The sequence below is a fragment of the Chlorocebus sabaeus genome, chromosome 15, assembly GCF_047675955.1.
Source record: "Chlorocebus sabaeus isolate Y175 chromosome 15, mChlSab1.0.hap1, whole genome shotgun sequence".
NCBI classification, from domain to species: domain Eukaryota; kingdom Metazoa; phylum Chordata; class Mammalia; order Primates; family Cercopithecidae; genus Chlorocebus; species Chlorocebus sabaeus.
The window spans coordinates 61,741,063-61,759,200 of record NC_132918.1 but is presented as its reverse complement, the minus strand read 5'-3'; the positions used below and the strand labels follow the sequence as shown (position 1 = coordinate 61,759,200).

The 18,138-nt window shown below is 38.9% G+C and overlaps 1 protein-coding gene and 1 pseudogene across 12 annotated transcripts in view; one reads left to right on the top strand and one right to left on the bottom strand.

Annotated features, from left to right (window-relative positions):
- OXNAD1 (oxidoreductase NAD binding domain containing 1) overlaps window positions 1–18,138 on the bottom strand; it is a 62,212-nt gene that overhangs the window by 37,803 nt on the left and 6,271 nt on the right. For 8 of the 12 annotated variants that reach the window (XR_005241921.2, XR_012095596.1, XR_005241920.2 and 5 more), the window contains 3 exons: window positions 16,942–17,068; window positions 16,290–16,353; window positions 106–212 (listed from right to left, as the gene is read on the bottom strand). Coding sequence is in view for 8 of the 12 variants with exons in the window: in XM_038002924.2 (XP_037858852.1) it covers window positions 106–212; window positions 16,290–16,353; window positions 16,942–17,060 (290 nt within the window). In the remaining 4 variants the exon portion in view is untranslated. Of the gene's footprint in view, window positions 1–105; window positions 213–15,710; window positions 15,888–16,289; window positions 16,354–16,941; window positions 17,069–18,138 lie in introns of all 12 variants that reach the window. The other 4 variants (XR_012095597.1, XM_038002926.2, XM_038002925.2 and 1 more) reach the window with 2 other exon arrangements.
- LOC140713497 (THAP domain-containing protein 5-like) lies at window positions 11,722–12,643 on the top strand (annotated as a pseudogene).

Here is an 18,138-nt window from a genome sequence, read left to right as displayed (position 1 = left end):
GGGAATGGCTAGCCAAAGAAGTCTTTTCCAGAAGAAAAAATAATCCCTTCTATCTGATGGCACCTTCTTAAACATACACACTTGGAACACAGAACAGTCACTTACCATTGGCCAGCTTTAAAGGAAAAGTCTTGATCAGCAACAAGCAAGCGGAGGCTCTTCACTGACGGTGACTCACTGGCAGCTCCACACACCTTAGCTGCTGACACAATCTAAAACCAAAAGATGAACTGTGGCTGAGGTTAATGCGTACACAGCACAAGGGACAAATGGTGGCATCCTGGGAACTAAGGTTTTTGAAATCTACGAAGATGTGGTTTTCGAAAATTGCCAAACAAGGTAAAACACACTTTGCTTTAGTTCAGCCTACCACCATGTGAATACATTTTAAATAACTTCTTTTTGAGAGACTTGCTATCATACTAATTTAATTTCATCCTGCATTCAAAAATCATCTATTCAAGGGATCATTAGGCGGGCACTTATTTGATGAGTATCCACAATGTGCTGTGCACTGGGCTAGGCGCTCTGGGAAGAGCTCAGGGAATGGGAACTCTGTAAACAAGCCAGGGTCTTATCAGGGAGCTGCCATTAAATTCTCCACCAGTATTAGGCAAAGTGAGGCCCACTGTTGCTTCTGGGTGTGTAAAGAGTCCACGAAGAGCTAATTTCGGAAATCAAAAGCAGACACTTAGAAACTTTAACAATTTCACAGAACAATCTTGTGCCTGTTGAGTCTAGTAATAGAAAACAAATTGGGTTTGCACTCTTCATGTCTTTGTTTTTAATTAATTTTCCAATTCATTTTTTATCATACAATATTTTATAAAATGGAAACAGCTCACAACCTTAACAACAAAAAGAGCCCCTCCCTACAGATAATTTGAGCAGCACTATTTTTACATGACGTATCTGATTTCTGGAAAGCCTTGAATAGGTCTGACTCGGGAGCTATGCAGGTATGTGCCATTCATGGCTCAACACCCCTCAAATTCAAAATGTCTCTATTTCCTTTATTCTTTCATCTGCTTTGTGTTGCTTTGCCCTGTAAGCCTGGGACTTCTTCACAAGCAAAGAAAAAAGACAACATGACTCTTTCCTCAACCTCCTATGTCTGTTCATCTCCACTTGTGGCAGCAAATCAGCAACTAACCAAAATATAGCCCTCTCCTTGGAAAGTGTGACCTTCACGGCTCCATCAAAGGGTGCTTTGGAAGTCTGCCAAGGTGAATGAATGTCCCATCCTAACACTAGCTCATGCAGGCCCTCTACTATAATAGGACTACTAAATCTCATCAAACTATTAGTGGAGACCATTTTCAAAATCCTCTGGATAATTCTCATGATGGATGGTGGTCTCTCTCACCACCTCAAAGTATCTTCTAGTATTATCTACCTTTCTCTCCCTACTGCAAAATCCCTAATCTTTCTTTCTCCATATTTTTGCCAACGCTCTCTTCCTCCTCTCCTAAAACTCAACTGGGGTAATTTTCAATGACTGACCCTCTACCTGCACTTTTGGTCCTAGTCCTGCCTACTCTTTCGGAAACACTGCTCCATCAGCAGCCACCAGCCCTTTCCCTCATGTTCAGTTTTCCTCCCTTCAGTACATTCCTGTTTCATCAAAGACTACATCTAACGCCATTTGCAATTCAAAGCAATTCAGCAACAAAATAAAGTAAGCAGCAGAATATGGCTGTTAACAGAATGGGCTCTGCAGCTGGACTGCCTGGTATTTAGTCCTGGCTCTACCGCTTACCAGTTGTGTGACTCTGGGCAAGTTACCTAGCCCTCCTCAGCTATGAAATGAGAACAATAGCACCTATACCTCATAGGGTTGCTAGGAGGATTAAATGAGATAATACTGATGAAAGTACTTACAACGCTGCTTGCCCACAGAACTCATTAAGTGTTGGTTATAATGTACAGTCATGTGCTGGGCAACGATGTTTTGACCAACGACAAAGCACATATACAACGGCGATCCCATAATACCAGATTTTTACTATTTTTCTGTGTTTAGACACACAAATATCATTGTGTTACAAACGCCTGAAATATTCAGTACAGTAACATGCTTACAGGTTTGTGCCCTAGGAACCATAGGCTATACCATGTAGCCTAAGTGTGCAGTAGGCTGTCCCCTCTAGGTCTGTGTAAGTACACTCTATGATGTCTGCACAATGACAATCACCTAATGACACATTTATCAAAACATCCCCGTCAGTAGGCAACACATGACTGTATTTCATTGTCTTAAATTAGTATTTGTTTACATTATATATTACATTTTATTCATTTATAACTATATATGCCACCATACCAATGCTTTTGCACCAGGACCTTAAAGATTGAGCACTGAACATCTATCTCAGAGACTGCTCACTTGGACAAGAAACTGCGGTGTGGTGGGCTTGTACATGTTTTTACCAGTGCAAACTCAAAAGCCATACTGTCTTGAATATATTTTAGAAATCTTGCCTTTCATCCCTTCCTCTACTGAGACAATCAGCTCTTCTTTAGCCCACAGAATCTTCCTTTTTCCTTGATGCTCTCCTTAACCACAGGTAACCTAGCTTCTGCACTCCTGCAACTTCTCCTTTAACAGTTGGTCAGGGTCTTTCTGAACAATCAAACTCAATGTCCAGTCTCAGTTCTCACCCTCCCTGAGCTCTCTGAATTTGGTACTTTCCACACTGACTCATTCTCCTTGTCTGGGACAGCTGATACTGAACTTTTCAGGTCCCCCTCTGTTATCACTGACCTGGTCTTTCTCCTTTACCATTCCTTCTCTCACTTCTTCCATAGGAGCTTTCCCTAAACTGCCTCACTCCTACTCCCTCTGCCACTCCAGGTTGAGGCCCTCAAGGACTCACAGACTACTACTCTCCTCCTACCCTCTGCTGACAACTCATCATTACTTTTCTGCCAATCACAAGCTGACATCAACACTCCCCATAAGTAACAACAGCTAATGCCTGACGATCATTTATCTCACGTATATACCAGATGCTAGGTTAAATATTTTATGTGCATTCATTCACTCAGTTGATGTGAATAATCATATTATATCCCAAGAGACACTGTTGTTATCCCTACATCTTGCAGATGAGGAAACTGAAAGAGTCAGTAACTTGCTCAAGACCACGTAGCTAGAAACTGCCAAGTCAGGATTCAAATCCAGGTTAGCTTGACCCTCTCTAAATCATCTGATGGTTCTGCTCCAATGGTAAACTCATTTAGGCCATACAACGAAATCCACCCAAGTCATTCCTTCCACGAACCTTTATTGAGCATGGTGCCTAAAACTGGGGAACAGGGTATGCAGAGAGAGAGAAGGCTGCACCTGCCCTCACAGGGCCTTGCAAAATCAGTTTCTTTCCATTACCAAGTATTCAATTCTGGACGCATCTTGGACTCAACACAGTCAATTACATTTTCAGTTGACATAAACACACACAAACTTTGACTCTTTCTGGTATACTGTCCCTAACACAGCCAAATTCCATAAATTTAGCTCATGTTTTTTCTTTCCCTTGCCTACCTGCCATCACCCTAAGCTGAGAATTTCTTTCTTCTCACTTGAACTACTACCTTGGTCTCCTTCTTGTGTCTCTCAAAGCAGCCAACAGGCAAATATTCCTAATGTTCCAACCTCACTGAGTTACTCCTCGGCTTAAAAACCTTAAAGGGCTCTCTACCACTCAAATACCAAAAAAAGAAAAAAGCTAAAAGTCCTGTTTAACTCATACCAACTTGGGACTCCTCCTGGCTCACTGTGCTTGCGGCTTTTCAGCCAAACTGGACAACCTGCTGGTCCTCAAAGGTACCTAACACCTGCTCTTTCCCAAAACCCTACCTAGGTAATTCAGCATGCGCCAAGCTCTCAGTTCTGCCAACCTTCTGCTCACCCTTCTAGGCCCTGCTCAAGTAATATTCCCTTGCCTGAGGTCCTCCCTCTTCTCTTCATACTCTCAACTCTACCAATATAATGTTTTTGCCTTTCTGACCATATTCAGCACATATTAGTCAACTCCCTAGATGAAGCACAGGGCCCAACACATAGTAAGGCTCAGTAAGTATTTGCAGAATGAATAAAAACTTGAACTTAAAGTCACTTAAAATTGTTTTCCAGAACAAAGATTGGTAGGAATTCAGGAGCACTTCTTTTTTTTTTTTTTTTTTAAGCTGGGTGCGTAGGGGAAGAGAACACTACAGAAAAATCCAAATTCATGTTTAAAAGTATAGGAGAGGTCAGGCAGAGCAGAGCTTTCTTTAGTAGAACTGGTATTTTCCTTTGTTTGCCACACATTCTTTTTTAAGTATCTTGTTACAAAGACAAGTAATGAGAATCATCAGAGGTCTCTATTACTTCATTATTCCCCTTTTCTTACATTTACAAAAGTATTTTGGGAGGCTGAGGCGGGTGGATAGCTTGAGCCCAGGAGTTTGAGACCAGCCTGGGCAACATGGCAAAATCCTACATCTCTACAAAAAAAAAATACAAAAATTAGCTAGGCATGGTGGCACACCTGTAGTACCAGCAACTCGGAAGGCTGAGCTGGGAGGATCACTTGAGCCTGGAAGTCAAGACTGCAGTGAGCCAAGTGAGATCCTATCTCAAAAAAAAAAAAAACAAAAAAGAAAGAGAAAGAAGGAAAGGAAAGGAAGAAAGAAAGAAATGTTATTTTATAAACATTCATTTTTTTCTTTCGATATAATAATCTGTTAAAATAGAGCCTAGAGCTAGATTATTTCACTTCTGACAGCTCAACCGGCATGTGTTAAATTCCTTAACAAAACTAGATATGAAGCGGAATTTCAGCTGAGATAGCGGAGAATGCATCACGATCAAGTGCTAGACTATGTGAAATGCAAGCATTAGTCATTTTCCAATGTCCAAATGTAAAATTCAATGAGGAGGGAAACAAAAGCTATACTTTCTGTTAAGCCATATTTTCATTTGGATGGTGTCTACGACCAATTATTGGTATCACAGGCTGAGTATCCCTTATCTGAAATGCTTGGACCAGAAGTGTTTAGGATTTCAATTTTTTCAGTTTTGGAATATTTGCATTATACTTACAGGTTGAACATCTCTAATGTGAAAATCTGAAGTCCAAAATGCTCCAATGAGCATTTCCTTTGAGTGTCATGTCAGTGCTCAAAACGTTTTGGATTTTGGAACATTTCAGATTTCAGACTTTTGCATTAGAGTTACTCAACCTGAAATACAAACAGTAATGTACCTACTGCTATTTATCCTAACAATCTGGACAAAACTGTTTTATCTATATCTGGAACACAAAACACCCACACAATTCATTATTTTTAAAGATATGCTTCCCTCTTACTATTTTGCTTAACACAAATGCTGTATACTATATAGATTTCTAGCAATGTGGATTAAAAACATTAACAAAATCTTTTTGAAGACCACATATTTATTTTACTCCAAAAGCTAGTCCATATAATTAGGACCTGTAATTGTGGCCCTTGTTATATGCTATTCTTTTATTGGATAGGCAAAACATAGTGGAGAAAATATATTTTTTAATAACGGATCAAAAGACTTTACAACTGAAACCTCAACTATCCACGTCCTAAGTTAAAACACATGGCAGGAAATGAAGTTTTCCATAAAACAACATTTATGCTCTTCCAGTGTTCAGTGAAATAACAACACATTTGCCAACTTTACTAGTACACACGTTTAATGCCTAGGCAGAGTCAGCATCTAAAAGGAAATTTCATCACACTTATTTAAAAAGCTGGTTTTATGTAGGATATTTTGATGTCACCGCTAGTGCAAAAGTCTCTGTACAGGAAACAGGTATTTCTTTAGAAACCTGGCTAGCTTTCCCTGTTCACTCCTGTTCATTTGTTTTCTGGCTTAAAAATTTAGGCAAAGCCATGACTAGAGATGACCTAAAACAAAAATGTAGGTATGGTTCACAGAATTTCAGAATTGAAAGAAACTTTAGTCACTATCAAGAATCATATGTCATTTTACACATAAAGACACCAAGACCCAGAGGCATTATTTAAATGGTAGCAGAGTATCAATCTGATGTGTAGGAATCTGACTAGAAGCAGATTTTACTCAAGTGATTTACTAACAAAGGTAGACACAAAATTCTCCATCAATCACACAATTTAACTTCTTAAATAGCTTATGCTGGTTAACACTATGCCCTGGAATGACAACTAAACTCATTTTACTCTTACCAAAGGCTAACCTGTCCACCTGGGCTGGTCTCCTCTGTCTTCTCAAGCCTCCCCTCCAGCAACTATCCATTCTCCTGCATCACACCCTCTCCACCCTCCCCACCAGAATCACATGAGCTCTAGGATCTCCCACCTCATGTAACATGTAACAACAGCAGCAGCAGCAAACACTTACAGACATCCTTAGCCTATATCAGGCACTTTACATACATTCAGTCAGTCTTCACAACAACTCTAGAAAGCCGATATTATTATATCCCCATTTTATGTATGAGAAAACCGAGGTCCCAGAGTCAGTAAGGGGCAAAGCAGATTTAAATCAAGGCACTTGTGTTCTCTGCTGCTTTTCAAAATACAACAAACAAAACAAGCCTCTCCTTTAATCCAGCTTTCACCTCACTTCTCTGCTCCCATTCACATTAAAACATTTCACGCTACCTGACTTCAAACTATACTACAAGGCTACAGTAACCAAAACAGCATGGTACTGGTACCAAAATAGATACAGACCAATGGAACAGAACAGAGCCCTCAGAAATAATACCACACATCTACAGCCATCTGATCTTTGACAAACTTGACAAAAACAAGAAATGGGGAAAGGACTCCCTATTTAATAAATGGTGCTGAGAAAATTGGCTAGCCATAAGTAGAAAGCTGAAACTGGATCCTTTCCTTACTCCTTATACGAAAATTAATTCAACATGGATTCGAGACTTAAATGTTAGACCTAACCATAAAAACCCTAGAAGAAAACCTAGGTAATACCATTCAGGACATAGGCATAGTCAAGGACTTCACGTCTAAAACACCAAAAGCAACGGCAACAAAAGCCAAAATTGACAAATGGGATCTAATTAAACTAAAGAGCTTCTGCACAGCAAAAGAAACTACCATCAGAATGAACAGGCAACCTACAGAATGGGAGAAAATTTTTGCAATCTACTCATCTGACAAAGGGCTAATATCCAGAACCTATAAAGAACTCAATCAAATTTACAAGAAAAAAAACAAACAACTCCATCAAAAAGTGGGCAAAGGATATGAACAGACACTTCTCAAAAGAAGACATTCATACAGCCAACAGACACATGAAAAAATGCTCATCATCACTCGCCATCAGAGAAATGTAAATCAAAACCACAATACCATCTCACACCAGTTAGAATGGTGATCATTAAAAAAAATCAGGAAACAACAGGTGCTGGAGAGGATGTGGAGAAACAGGAACACTTTTACACTGTTGGTGGGACTGTAAACTAGTTCAACCATTGTGGAAAACAGTGTGGCGATTCCTCAAGGATCTAGAACTAGAAATACCATTTGACCCAGCCGTTTCATTACTGGGGATATACCCAAAGGATTTTAAGTCATGCTGCTACAAAGACACATGCACACGTTTATTGCGGCACTATTCACAATAGCAAAGACTTGGAATCAACCCAAATGTCCATCAGTGACAGACTGGATTAAGAAAATGTGGCACATATACACCATGGAATACTTATACACCATGGAATACTATGCAGCCATAAAAAAAGGATGAGTTCGTGTCCTTTGTAGGGACATGGATGCAGCTGGAAACCATCATTCTCAGCAAACTATCGCAAGAACAGAAAACCAAATACCGCATGTTCTCACTCATAGGTGGGAAATGAACAATGAGATCACTTGGACACAGGAAGGGGAACATCACACACCAGGTCCTATAGTGGGGAGGGGGGAGGGATAGCATTAGGAGATACACCTAATGTAAATGACGAGTTAATGGGTGCAGCACACTAACATGGCACATGTATACATATGTAACAAATCTGCACGTTGTGCACATGTACCCTAGAACTTAAAGTATAAAAAAAAAAAAAAAAAGAAGAAAGGAAAAAAAAAACCACAACATTTCAAGAGTTACATATGGTCCTGTCTTCACTTTCTCATCTCCCATTCTCTCCTCAACACAATCTGATCAGGCTTTCACCCTCAGTAACGTACTAAAGCCAGTCATTCTGGTCACCCACTAACATCTTTGGTAAATCCAGTGATGACCTCTCAACAGAATCCAGCACAGTTGGCCCCTCTCTCCTTGAAACACTTTTCCCCCTGACTCCAAGAACACTCTGCTGATTTCCTTCCTGTCTGGCTGCCCACTCCTTCTCCATCTCCTTTGCTGGCCCTTGCTCTTCTGCTTGGCCTGTAAGTGTTGACACATTCCTGAGCTGAGTCCTGGGTCCTCTTCCCTTACTCTCTACATGGCCTCAACTTTTCATCTCCAGTAGTAAACTCTAAACTCACATGTCCAATAGCCTGTTCAATTTCCATTTCAAATTTAACACAGCCAACACAGAACTCTTTTTTTCTCCAGCACTGTGCTAGATACTATGATTACAGAGCTGCTAAACTGGGCCTTTCCCCAAGGAGCCTCCCTTTCTTTGTAGCCTTCAACTCAAAGCAGAGTTAGTTACATACCTGTAGGGGCCACAGGCCAGCTGCCAGGGCCATCAGACTATACTTCCTTGGGAGTTTTTCTAAGAGCTGTAGTCCAGTCCCCCATATCCCCTACAACTACCTCCAGGCGGTGAGCGCCTGAGGTTTCTCTCCACCCACTCTGCTTTGTCACTGCTGACAGTGTGGTGAAGCCAGAAGTGCCAAGTTGCTCATCCCAGGCTGGACAATCTCTAAAAGGTTCTTTGACCATCAAGCTCCAATAACCAAAGCAAATTACAGGTACAACTGTTGAGACACATTGCATATTGAAAAGATGTCCCCCTACCTCAAACTGAAGATGACCACTCTACCGCAATCTCCTTGAAATGCATAGGTGATGACCAGCAGAGAACTGTAAAGGTTAGCCTCGGGACATAGTCCACTCTGCAGCTAAGCAGACCACCCCATTCAAACCCAAGCCTCAGCAGATTATGAGAACACAAGCAGATTATGAGCATTGGAAAATCAGCACCGGGAACTTAGGATCCCCAAAGGTATCTGCCCCAGGGGCCCAGCCATTTGGCTTTATTAACTAACCACTCTGCCATCAGTATCTCCCTCCTTTCTCATGCCTAGTAACACATTGCTCAATTAAACCCTGTCTGTCTAAACAGAGTGTCATATTCTGCTGTAACATAAAGGAAAGCTGATTCTATTATCAAAGATCTGAGTTCAACGACTGAGTCCCTGTCCCTTGAACAAGTCCTTTATACTTAGGACAACAATATAATTTATCATTCAAGACAGGATAATTTTGAGAGTGAAAGTGAGTGCTATTGACAATTACACCAGAAACAAGAGGCATAAACCAGGACTATTTCAGGCAAATGATAAAGCAGGGTCATCCAAAATAAATCTTTGACTCTTAATCCCCTCATCTGTGAAATAGAAATTAAAATCCCTACATGTCCCTCCCAGAATGGCTGTGAGAATCAAGTAACAATCTGTTGTATAATCTGGTGCTTTGTAAACAAAAAGGCAATATATACATAAGATACTGTAGGAAAAGACATAGGCTTCTAAAAGCAAACTAGTACAATAGAAAAAGAATTAGAAAGTTTTCCAAAATCAATTAGGTGCATAAAGTCTTCTGATCAGAGTCCCATTAAAATCTGAGGACAGGAGCTTATCTATCATTTTCAATGCTGTAACCCCAGGATCTGGCCCAGGGTCTGGCACATTTCCAAATGAACAAATGAATGCATAAGAATTAGTAGTTTAAGAAATTCTTTCACTGCCAAACTCTCCCAACAAACTGATGAACACAGCATATCTTGCTCAGTAGGCCAAGCACGGAATGACCCCTCCAATAAAATGTGTCTTGCCTGAACAATCCTTACTGCATTACAATATTTCTACCCTTATCTCCTTGACATTTCTAGGGTTCAGACTGTTTATTCTTTTGATTCTTAAGAATAAAATGAATAAAACTCAAACACAAACATTCCAATGTAATTCAATTCAGAGTTCAGTTTCCTCCATCAGTACAATCTCAGACTACTTACAGTTACAGTCCCAAGTAAGAAGCATAAACATCATAAACGGTCATTCAGTAAGCTTTCCAGAGGAAATACAATACCCAAAATCAAAAGAACATTTCTGGATGAGTATTCCATTTTCTGTCGCACAGTCCTTGAGCCTAGGAATTCTGAGCTGGAGCTTCCCTTCGCCACTGAGAGACATGTCCTAGGCCCTGCTTCCTCTTTGTAAAATCCACAGGATGGCGTATCCTTAGGATACCTCATGGACTTCAGTTGAAGAGCAAATAACCTGTGTAAAGTACACTCACTATACAAATTAAAGGTAAGAGTGGAAGACGTGACTATGAGAAGCTGATCCAGTTCTGTTATGGACAAACCTGAGGTGCCATTCATTTCAACCAGTCCAAGGTCCAGTCCCTACTCTATGGCTAGAAGCACCCTCTGGAAATTGGGGCAAGTCCCTAATGGCCATATACTGCCGAGAAAGCCAGATATCATCTAGCTTTCTCCAGTTCCTCCCAACTCTTCGCAGTTCTTATTCTGTATGGGAGAAGAAGGGAAATTAGACGAGGAGGGCCGAGAGCGGTGGCTCACGCCTGTAATCTCAGCACTTTGGGAGGCTGAGGTGGGCGGATCACGAGGTCAGGAGTTTGAGACAAGCCTGGCCAACATAGTGAAACCCTGTCTCTACTAAAAATACAAAAAAAAAAAAAAATTAGCAGGGCATGGTGGCAGGTACCTGTAATCCCAGCTACTGGGGAGACTGAGGCAGGAGAATCACTTGAACTCGGGAGGCAGAAGTTGCAGTGAGCCAAGATTGCGCCATTGCACTTTAGCCTGGGCAACAAGAGCGAGACTGTCTCAAAAAAAAAAAAAAAAGAAAGAAAAAAGAAAAAGAAAGAAAAGAAAGAGAAACAGAAGAGGCAAAGAGATGCAACTAAAAAATTCCTGAAAGGTAGTACCACGATTGGATTTGTAATTTTATGACTTGTGGGCACTAAAATTCTAAAGAGTTCGCATTAACTTTCTTTGTAGTTTACCTAAACTTGGCTCAAAATAACCCCCTAAAAGTCCCAATAATTTTGTCCTATAAAATTCTGAAATGGAAGAAGGGCCGCCTTGCACGTCTTGCTGGCCCCGGGTCTCCCAGGACCTCATAAAAGTGACACTCAGCTATATAGGACAGCGATTTACTCTATGAATCACCAGGGACAAAAAAAAATAAAGACCCATTTCCTCTAAATGACAAAGAAACACTTGAAAAGTGGTTAAAAAAAAAAAAAAAAAAAAAAAAAAGAAAGCAAGATTGATGGGTTTCTAGCAAATACCATCAATTGGTATTTACTATGCAGTGACCATTTCACTCCTGACTCTCTTGACATCAGACGGGGGATTTGATATTTAAAACAAAGTACATTTCCAACAACTTTTTCCTTTGCCTGAAGACAATCAAGGAAAAGACCCTTCTTAAAAAACAAACAAAAAAAACCCAGAAGAAAAAATTGGAAGATGAGAAAAAAGTATGCCTAAAAGCCAAATCAGAAAAATCACTTGTATTAAATGAGGCAAAGAAAAATACAGTTAACACAGATGTGCTCCCTGAACATGCAATTACTTGATTCATCTGCCTTGGTAAAGTCACCAACTTCCAAAACCAAGAAGTATACAAAATACACGTTAACTCTTTTCTTTTTGAGACAGAGTCTTACTCTGTTGCCCAGGCTGGAGTGCAGTAGCGCAATCTTGGCTCACTGCAACCTCTGCCTCCCAGGTTCAAGTCAAAATACATGTTAACTCTTAAACTAGTTAAACAAGATTAACTAGGAAACTCTTAAACTAGTTAAACCAGATTAACTAGGAAACCAGAATCTATCTTGGAAACATCACTTAAGTAAAATAGGGATATAGGTGGTTTTCACACATCTTTTGAATATCTAAATTCTACAACTATTACTTTGATAACTTCAAATTCAGAAGGTATTCAACAGTCTTTGGAAACCCAAGAAGTGCTTGAAATAACTACCAATTATCTTGCTAATCCAAACTTTACAAATATTCCATGAAAATCAGGTCAGCACAGGAAAATTCATTCTTATTTAGCACAATTAATCAAACAGTTGAAGAATTAAACACAAATAAATAATCTATTATTGCCAGTTTTCTAAAACTGTAGTTAATTCTTCTGTATCTGCCCAAAAAGAAACCAGGGAAATGGAAGACACAGACATTGAAGACTCCTTATATAAGGATGTAAACTATGGAACACTCTTTTTTTTTTTTTTTTTTTTTAAGAGACAGGATCTTGCTCTGCCACACAGGCTAGAGTACACTAGTACCATCATAGCTCACGTTAGTAACCTTGAACTCCTGGGCTCAAGTGATCCTCCTGCCTCAGCCTCCTGAGTAGCCAGGACTATAAGCAAACCATCATGTCCAGCTAATCTGCAACTTTTTGTAGAGACTGGGTCTTGCTATGTTCCCAGGCTGGTCTTGAACTCCTGGTCTCAAGTGATCCTCCTGTTTCAGCCTCCCAAAGTGCTAGGATTACAGACATGAGCCACTGCGCTCGAACACAAATTGAACATTCCTACTGCAGACAAGACACAAATAAAGAACATTTTTGGCAGAAAGTCTCTAAGCTACATTCGAAAATAACTCTTCTTGACCTACAAACAATAAACTATAGGTAGACTGAAGTCTTTGGAAGCTCTTATAAGACAGCCAAAGCAGGAAAACTGGCTATCTGAAGAAAATGTCAGATGATAAAAAACCGTTTTACAACAGAGGATGTCACTATGATACAGCATAAAAAGGCTTTAAAGCTATGACTGTTTTATAAGCTTTTTCCAGCCAAATCAAACTTTATATAAAGGGAACTTTTTCCTGTATAAAGTTCTGATCTTAAGGAACTATGAGAGTGCTCTAATGTTATGAGCTGTATCCTGTTCTTATAATGCTCATTTTTAGAAAAACTAGAGAGTTGTGCTGAAAAGAAACAGTTTTATTAGTTGATAATTTTCCAAATTAAAGTTAAAATTTAGTGAATAAATGATATGATTCGGTCATAACATGAAAGAACAAGGGCATGTTCAAAAGAACCTGAAACAGAAGTCAGGTTCAGCAATCAGTCCTGGTTTCACCACTGGCATATATTGCTTGGGCAAGTTACTTATCAAGACTGAACCTCAGTCTCTAATCTATAAAATAGGAATATTTATTAGATCTCTAACAGTCTATTTCTTTAAAGTTCCTTCCCTTTTTCTTAAAATAATTTTGTTAGGTTTTCTCTAAGATTAGATATACTTTCATAATACCAGAAGTTGGCTAGAATTTGATATTAACTATTCCATTATCCTCAATATTTATTGAATTCTGTGCTATCTGACCTTTTGGCTATAGTTATATATCTGTTACATAAAGGAAAATACACCTTTTGTAATTTTATTCCAGTTGAACCAAATTAAGGAACTGCCCCTTAGCCCAGTTCTCAGGTGAGGTACTTCAAACTTGAAAGAATATGTGTATCGGTACTTCATATGTTACTGACCATCATAATACACAGTCATTTAAGCTTCTTAACATACTGTAGTTATACAGTTACATTTACAAACCAAAAATTTTAATGAGGCTAATTTTAAATATATTTAAGTATATTTTAGAAATCACAGTTGGTATCTTTTTTGTGTGTGTGTGTGACAGGACAGTGATTTATTGGAGGGGAAGGCACACACCCAAGAAAAGGCAGTGTGAGCGTACTTAGAGAGAGACGTGCCATTAGTATCTACTTCTTAATAGGTGTAACCTTTAAAGTATGTGCCTGCCTCATCTGTAAACTGCAGAATACCGAACACTGTACATTCCCACTTATGTAAATTTTATTAAAATTAATAAGCAAGAAATTATAGATAAGTGGTGATAACCTTAGGGAGATAAAGGTCTGCTATTAAGAAAGAGAAATGATGGTGATATAAATAAAAATACTATTTATATCCACACAAATTTGAAAAATGTAAAAGTAAAGACTTTGTGGTAACAATAAAAATGTGAAAAACAGATATGTTTCCTTAGAATTGGCAGTCAACATAATTAAGTACTTTAATGCCTATGATGGATGCTGTGCAAGCTGTTATTAGCCCGATTCTTATTCTTTTCATCTGTTAAAAAGAAAATACTGGCCAGGTGTGGTGGCTCATGCCTGTAATCCCAGCACTTCGGGAGGCCAAGGAGAAAGGATCACATGAGGCCAGGAGTTCAAGATCAGCCTGGGCAACACAGCAAGACTATCTTTACAAAATAAAAATTAGCTAGGCACAGTAGTGTGCCCGTACTCCTGGCTACTCAGGAGGTTTAGGCAGGAGGATCACTTGAGCTTGGGAGACAGAGGCTGCTGTGAGCCATGACTGTACCTCTGCACTCCAGCCTGGTGACAGAGCAAGACCCTGTGTCAAAAAGAAAAAAAAAAAAAAAAGAAAATACTATTATCTATCTATCTATCTTACCTGTCTTAAAATATTATTATCTATTTTATGGCATAGTTTTGAGAATTCTGTAAGGTAACAAAAAAGTTTTTGGTCCTGGAAAATAGGAGGTGCTCAATAAATATCAGTTGACGCTCAACAGTAAACAATGCACTAATTGTTGTAAATGCATGATGATTCTTTTTTGCTCATATTTCACTTAGTTTCTGCAGGCTATTAAAATTAATTGGTATTGTAAAATAAAATTCTGAAATGAATACTCTAATTCAGGGACCAGCAAACTATTACCTGCAGAGCCAAATCTGAGTGTTTGGTAAATGAAATTTGTTTACATACTGTCTATGGCTCTTTTCACATGATAAAATCAAAGATTAGAAGTTGTTATTAAGACAGCATGGCCCAAAAAAGCTAAAATATTTACTATCTGGCCTTCTAGAGAAAGATTTTCAACCTCTGCTCTAATTCCGCCAGCCTCAAAATACAACAGGAAAGAGCCTGTAAGAGAAATCACTTTTTTTTTTCACAATTTGCAAGGCCTTCATTTTTTAAAAAGAAATCCTAACAAGTCTCACATTTAAGGAATCAGCATTTTTGGTCATTTCAACAAACCAAAAGGTCTTTTCAGATTTATCATTGGGAAAAGTGTACTTCCCCACAAGCTCCTAAATCTACTATGCTGAACTAATTTTACAAACTTTTCAAAAAAAAAAAAAAAAAAGAACTTTAAGCTGAATCAACAAACATATTACCCTTAGTCCCATGGTAATTTTCTGAAAGAAGTTAGCCTTAAAAGTAGGGCCTAAACAATATGCCTTTACATTAAAGTGTATCCTTCTATTAATAGACAAATTTAAATGAGACAATATAATTTCTGCCCATGTTTGCAGAAGTACACAATCATTCTTTATATGAAATAGATTTTTATTGTTAGCTTCAATAGACTTATAACCCTAAGCTAAATATACCTGAATAAGCGATCAACATTCAAAAAAGCAAAATCAAATATCCAATTTATGTTTTTAATTAAAATGGGGTTACTCACTGAGGTGAAGGGTGAGGATCCTTTACTTCTCAGCCCTTGACACCCTTTCAGGTGGTAGATTAGCATTCTATAGTCTGAATATGGTGGAAAAAATCTGTACATTAGAAGGATAACAAGAGCTTGTCCATTTTCCTTTCTCAGATGTTAGTGCTTTCTCCCTTGATGAAATAAATTGTTCTAAAGTAGGAATGAGAACAAGGACTTTGAGACATGATGCAAAAAAAAAAAAAAAAAAAAAGGCTCCACACACAAAAAAAGGTAAGCTATTCATAAAACGTAGGCTTTAAAAGAAATTCGAGTGCTAAAATATAACCCTAAACATCATACCTGTGAGGATGGCTCCCTCAACTGCTGCTCTACTCCCTTCATCAACAGGTAATCCATTCATTCCAAGTTTAAAGGGAAAAAATTTGAGTATCTATCATCTTTTCAAATCAGATATCATATGTCCTGCTCAGAAAATTTCTATATAGAAAAATAACAAATTTCCCAACTGTCCTTCAAAAGGACCAGACTCATCTAATGCTTCACCCATAAGCCAGTAGCTGGAAAAACCTGTCATACCCCAAAGATACAAACCTCTCGTCGAACGACACTTGCAGTTCTCTCCATGTGATCAGTTTTCCTTTTGGATTTCATTATGCTTTAATAGAAAGTAAAATTAAGTTATTACATATTATCTTCATAAAAATAATAAAATTAGTTTTTCCTGAAATATCACGGTTATCCTAAATACAATATAACACTATGGATCCTGTAAAGTGGCCAGTGAGTATTTGCCCATCTAACTCAAGTTTTGGCCGGGCATGGTGGTTCACGCCTGTAATCCCAGCACTTTGGGAGGGCGAGGCAGGCAGATCATCTGAGGTCAGGAGTACGAGACCAGCCTGACCAGCATGGCGAAACCCTGTCTCTACCAAAAACACAAAAATTAGCCAGGTGTGGTGGTGCACGCCTGTAATCCCAGCTACTCGGGAGGCTAAGACAGGAGAATCGCTTGAATCCAGCAGGTGGAGGTTGCAGTGAGCTGAGATCACGCCACTGCACTCCAGCCTGGGTGACAGAGCAAGATTCCATCTCAGGAAAAAAAAAAGGGTTAACAACCTAACAGCATGCACACTGAAGCCAAGATGTTACCTTTCCGGGAGTCTGATAGGCCTCCCACAACCATCAGCAGGTCGGGTCGTTTTGAAAATCAACTTCAAATGACACAGAAGGCTTAATGACTCACCTGCTTAGAGTAAGGTGGCGCAAAGTGCTGAGTGTCAATCTCAGTGAAGCAGCCTCACTACCGATGGCTCCAACAGAGCACCGCAACAACCCAGGAATCATAACAGCAGCACAGGCCATGGCGCTTCCTGGGAAAACATAAAACTGAAATTTCAAATTGCTTTTTTAAAAAGTGGGGAAATAGCAGACCATTTTAGAAGGTCAGTGAAGAAGAGTTTGGATTTCTGTTGGTGCTATTATAAGTCAAGCTACCAGCAAAGCAGCCAAGAGCCTAACTTCACCTTGACAAAATTTCTTCCACTATTTAGAGCTGACTCAAGGTATCTCCACAATTATGTATGTAAGTATGTAATTTTTGGTGCTATCAAATATTCATGTTCTCTATTGCTTTCTAAAATCTCTGACCAAGTTCACATGACTAATCTTATGCTATTATAGAAGAAGGGAGTAGATTTTGTAACTTCCTGATAATTGTATTCTACCTAAAGAGCACTACATAAGTCTTTTATATTTCTTGTTAGGTAAAGTGTAAGAGGAAGATAAATTTACCGTGGTTCCCAAACAAGAAGCTTAAGGTTCCCAGATATTAAAAAACCAAAACTGATAATAATAACACTATTCATAATAGCCCAAACTGGAAACTATCCAAATGCCATTACTAGGGGAGATAAGCTAATTGTGATACATTCACACAGTAAGATACACTATACAGCAATGAAAACAAACTGCAACTACATACAGTAACACAGATGAATATCACAAATAACATACTGAATGAAAGAAGCCAAACCCCAAAAAACAGATATTCTTTTATTCTAAAGCATATAAAGTATAAAAACAGACAAAATGAATCTATGATGTCAGAAATCAAGTTAGCAATTTCCCTTGGGAGGTGGCAGTGACAATGCTGTTTCTTAATCTGGGTGCAGATTGCATGGGTATTTTCACTTTTTGTAAAACTGATTAAGCTGTCCTCTTAGGATCTGTGTAGTTTTCTGCTTGTACTTGAACTTCAACAAAAAGTTAAACACACACACACACACACACACACACACAGAGATTCTTCAACATTTCAAATTCTAAAAACTACCAGCCTATCAAGAAAAGCACCAATTAGGAGTCAGATGAAATTTCTTTTTGGTTCCTTTTATAGCATTTTCCTATGTCAATTTTTAAACATTTGTCTAAAATGGCCACA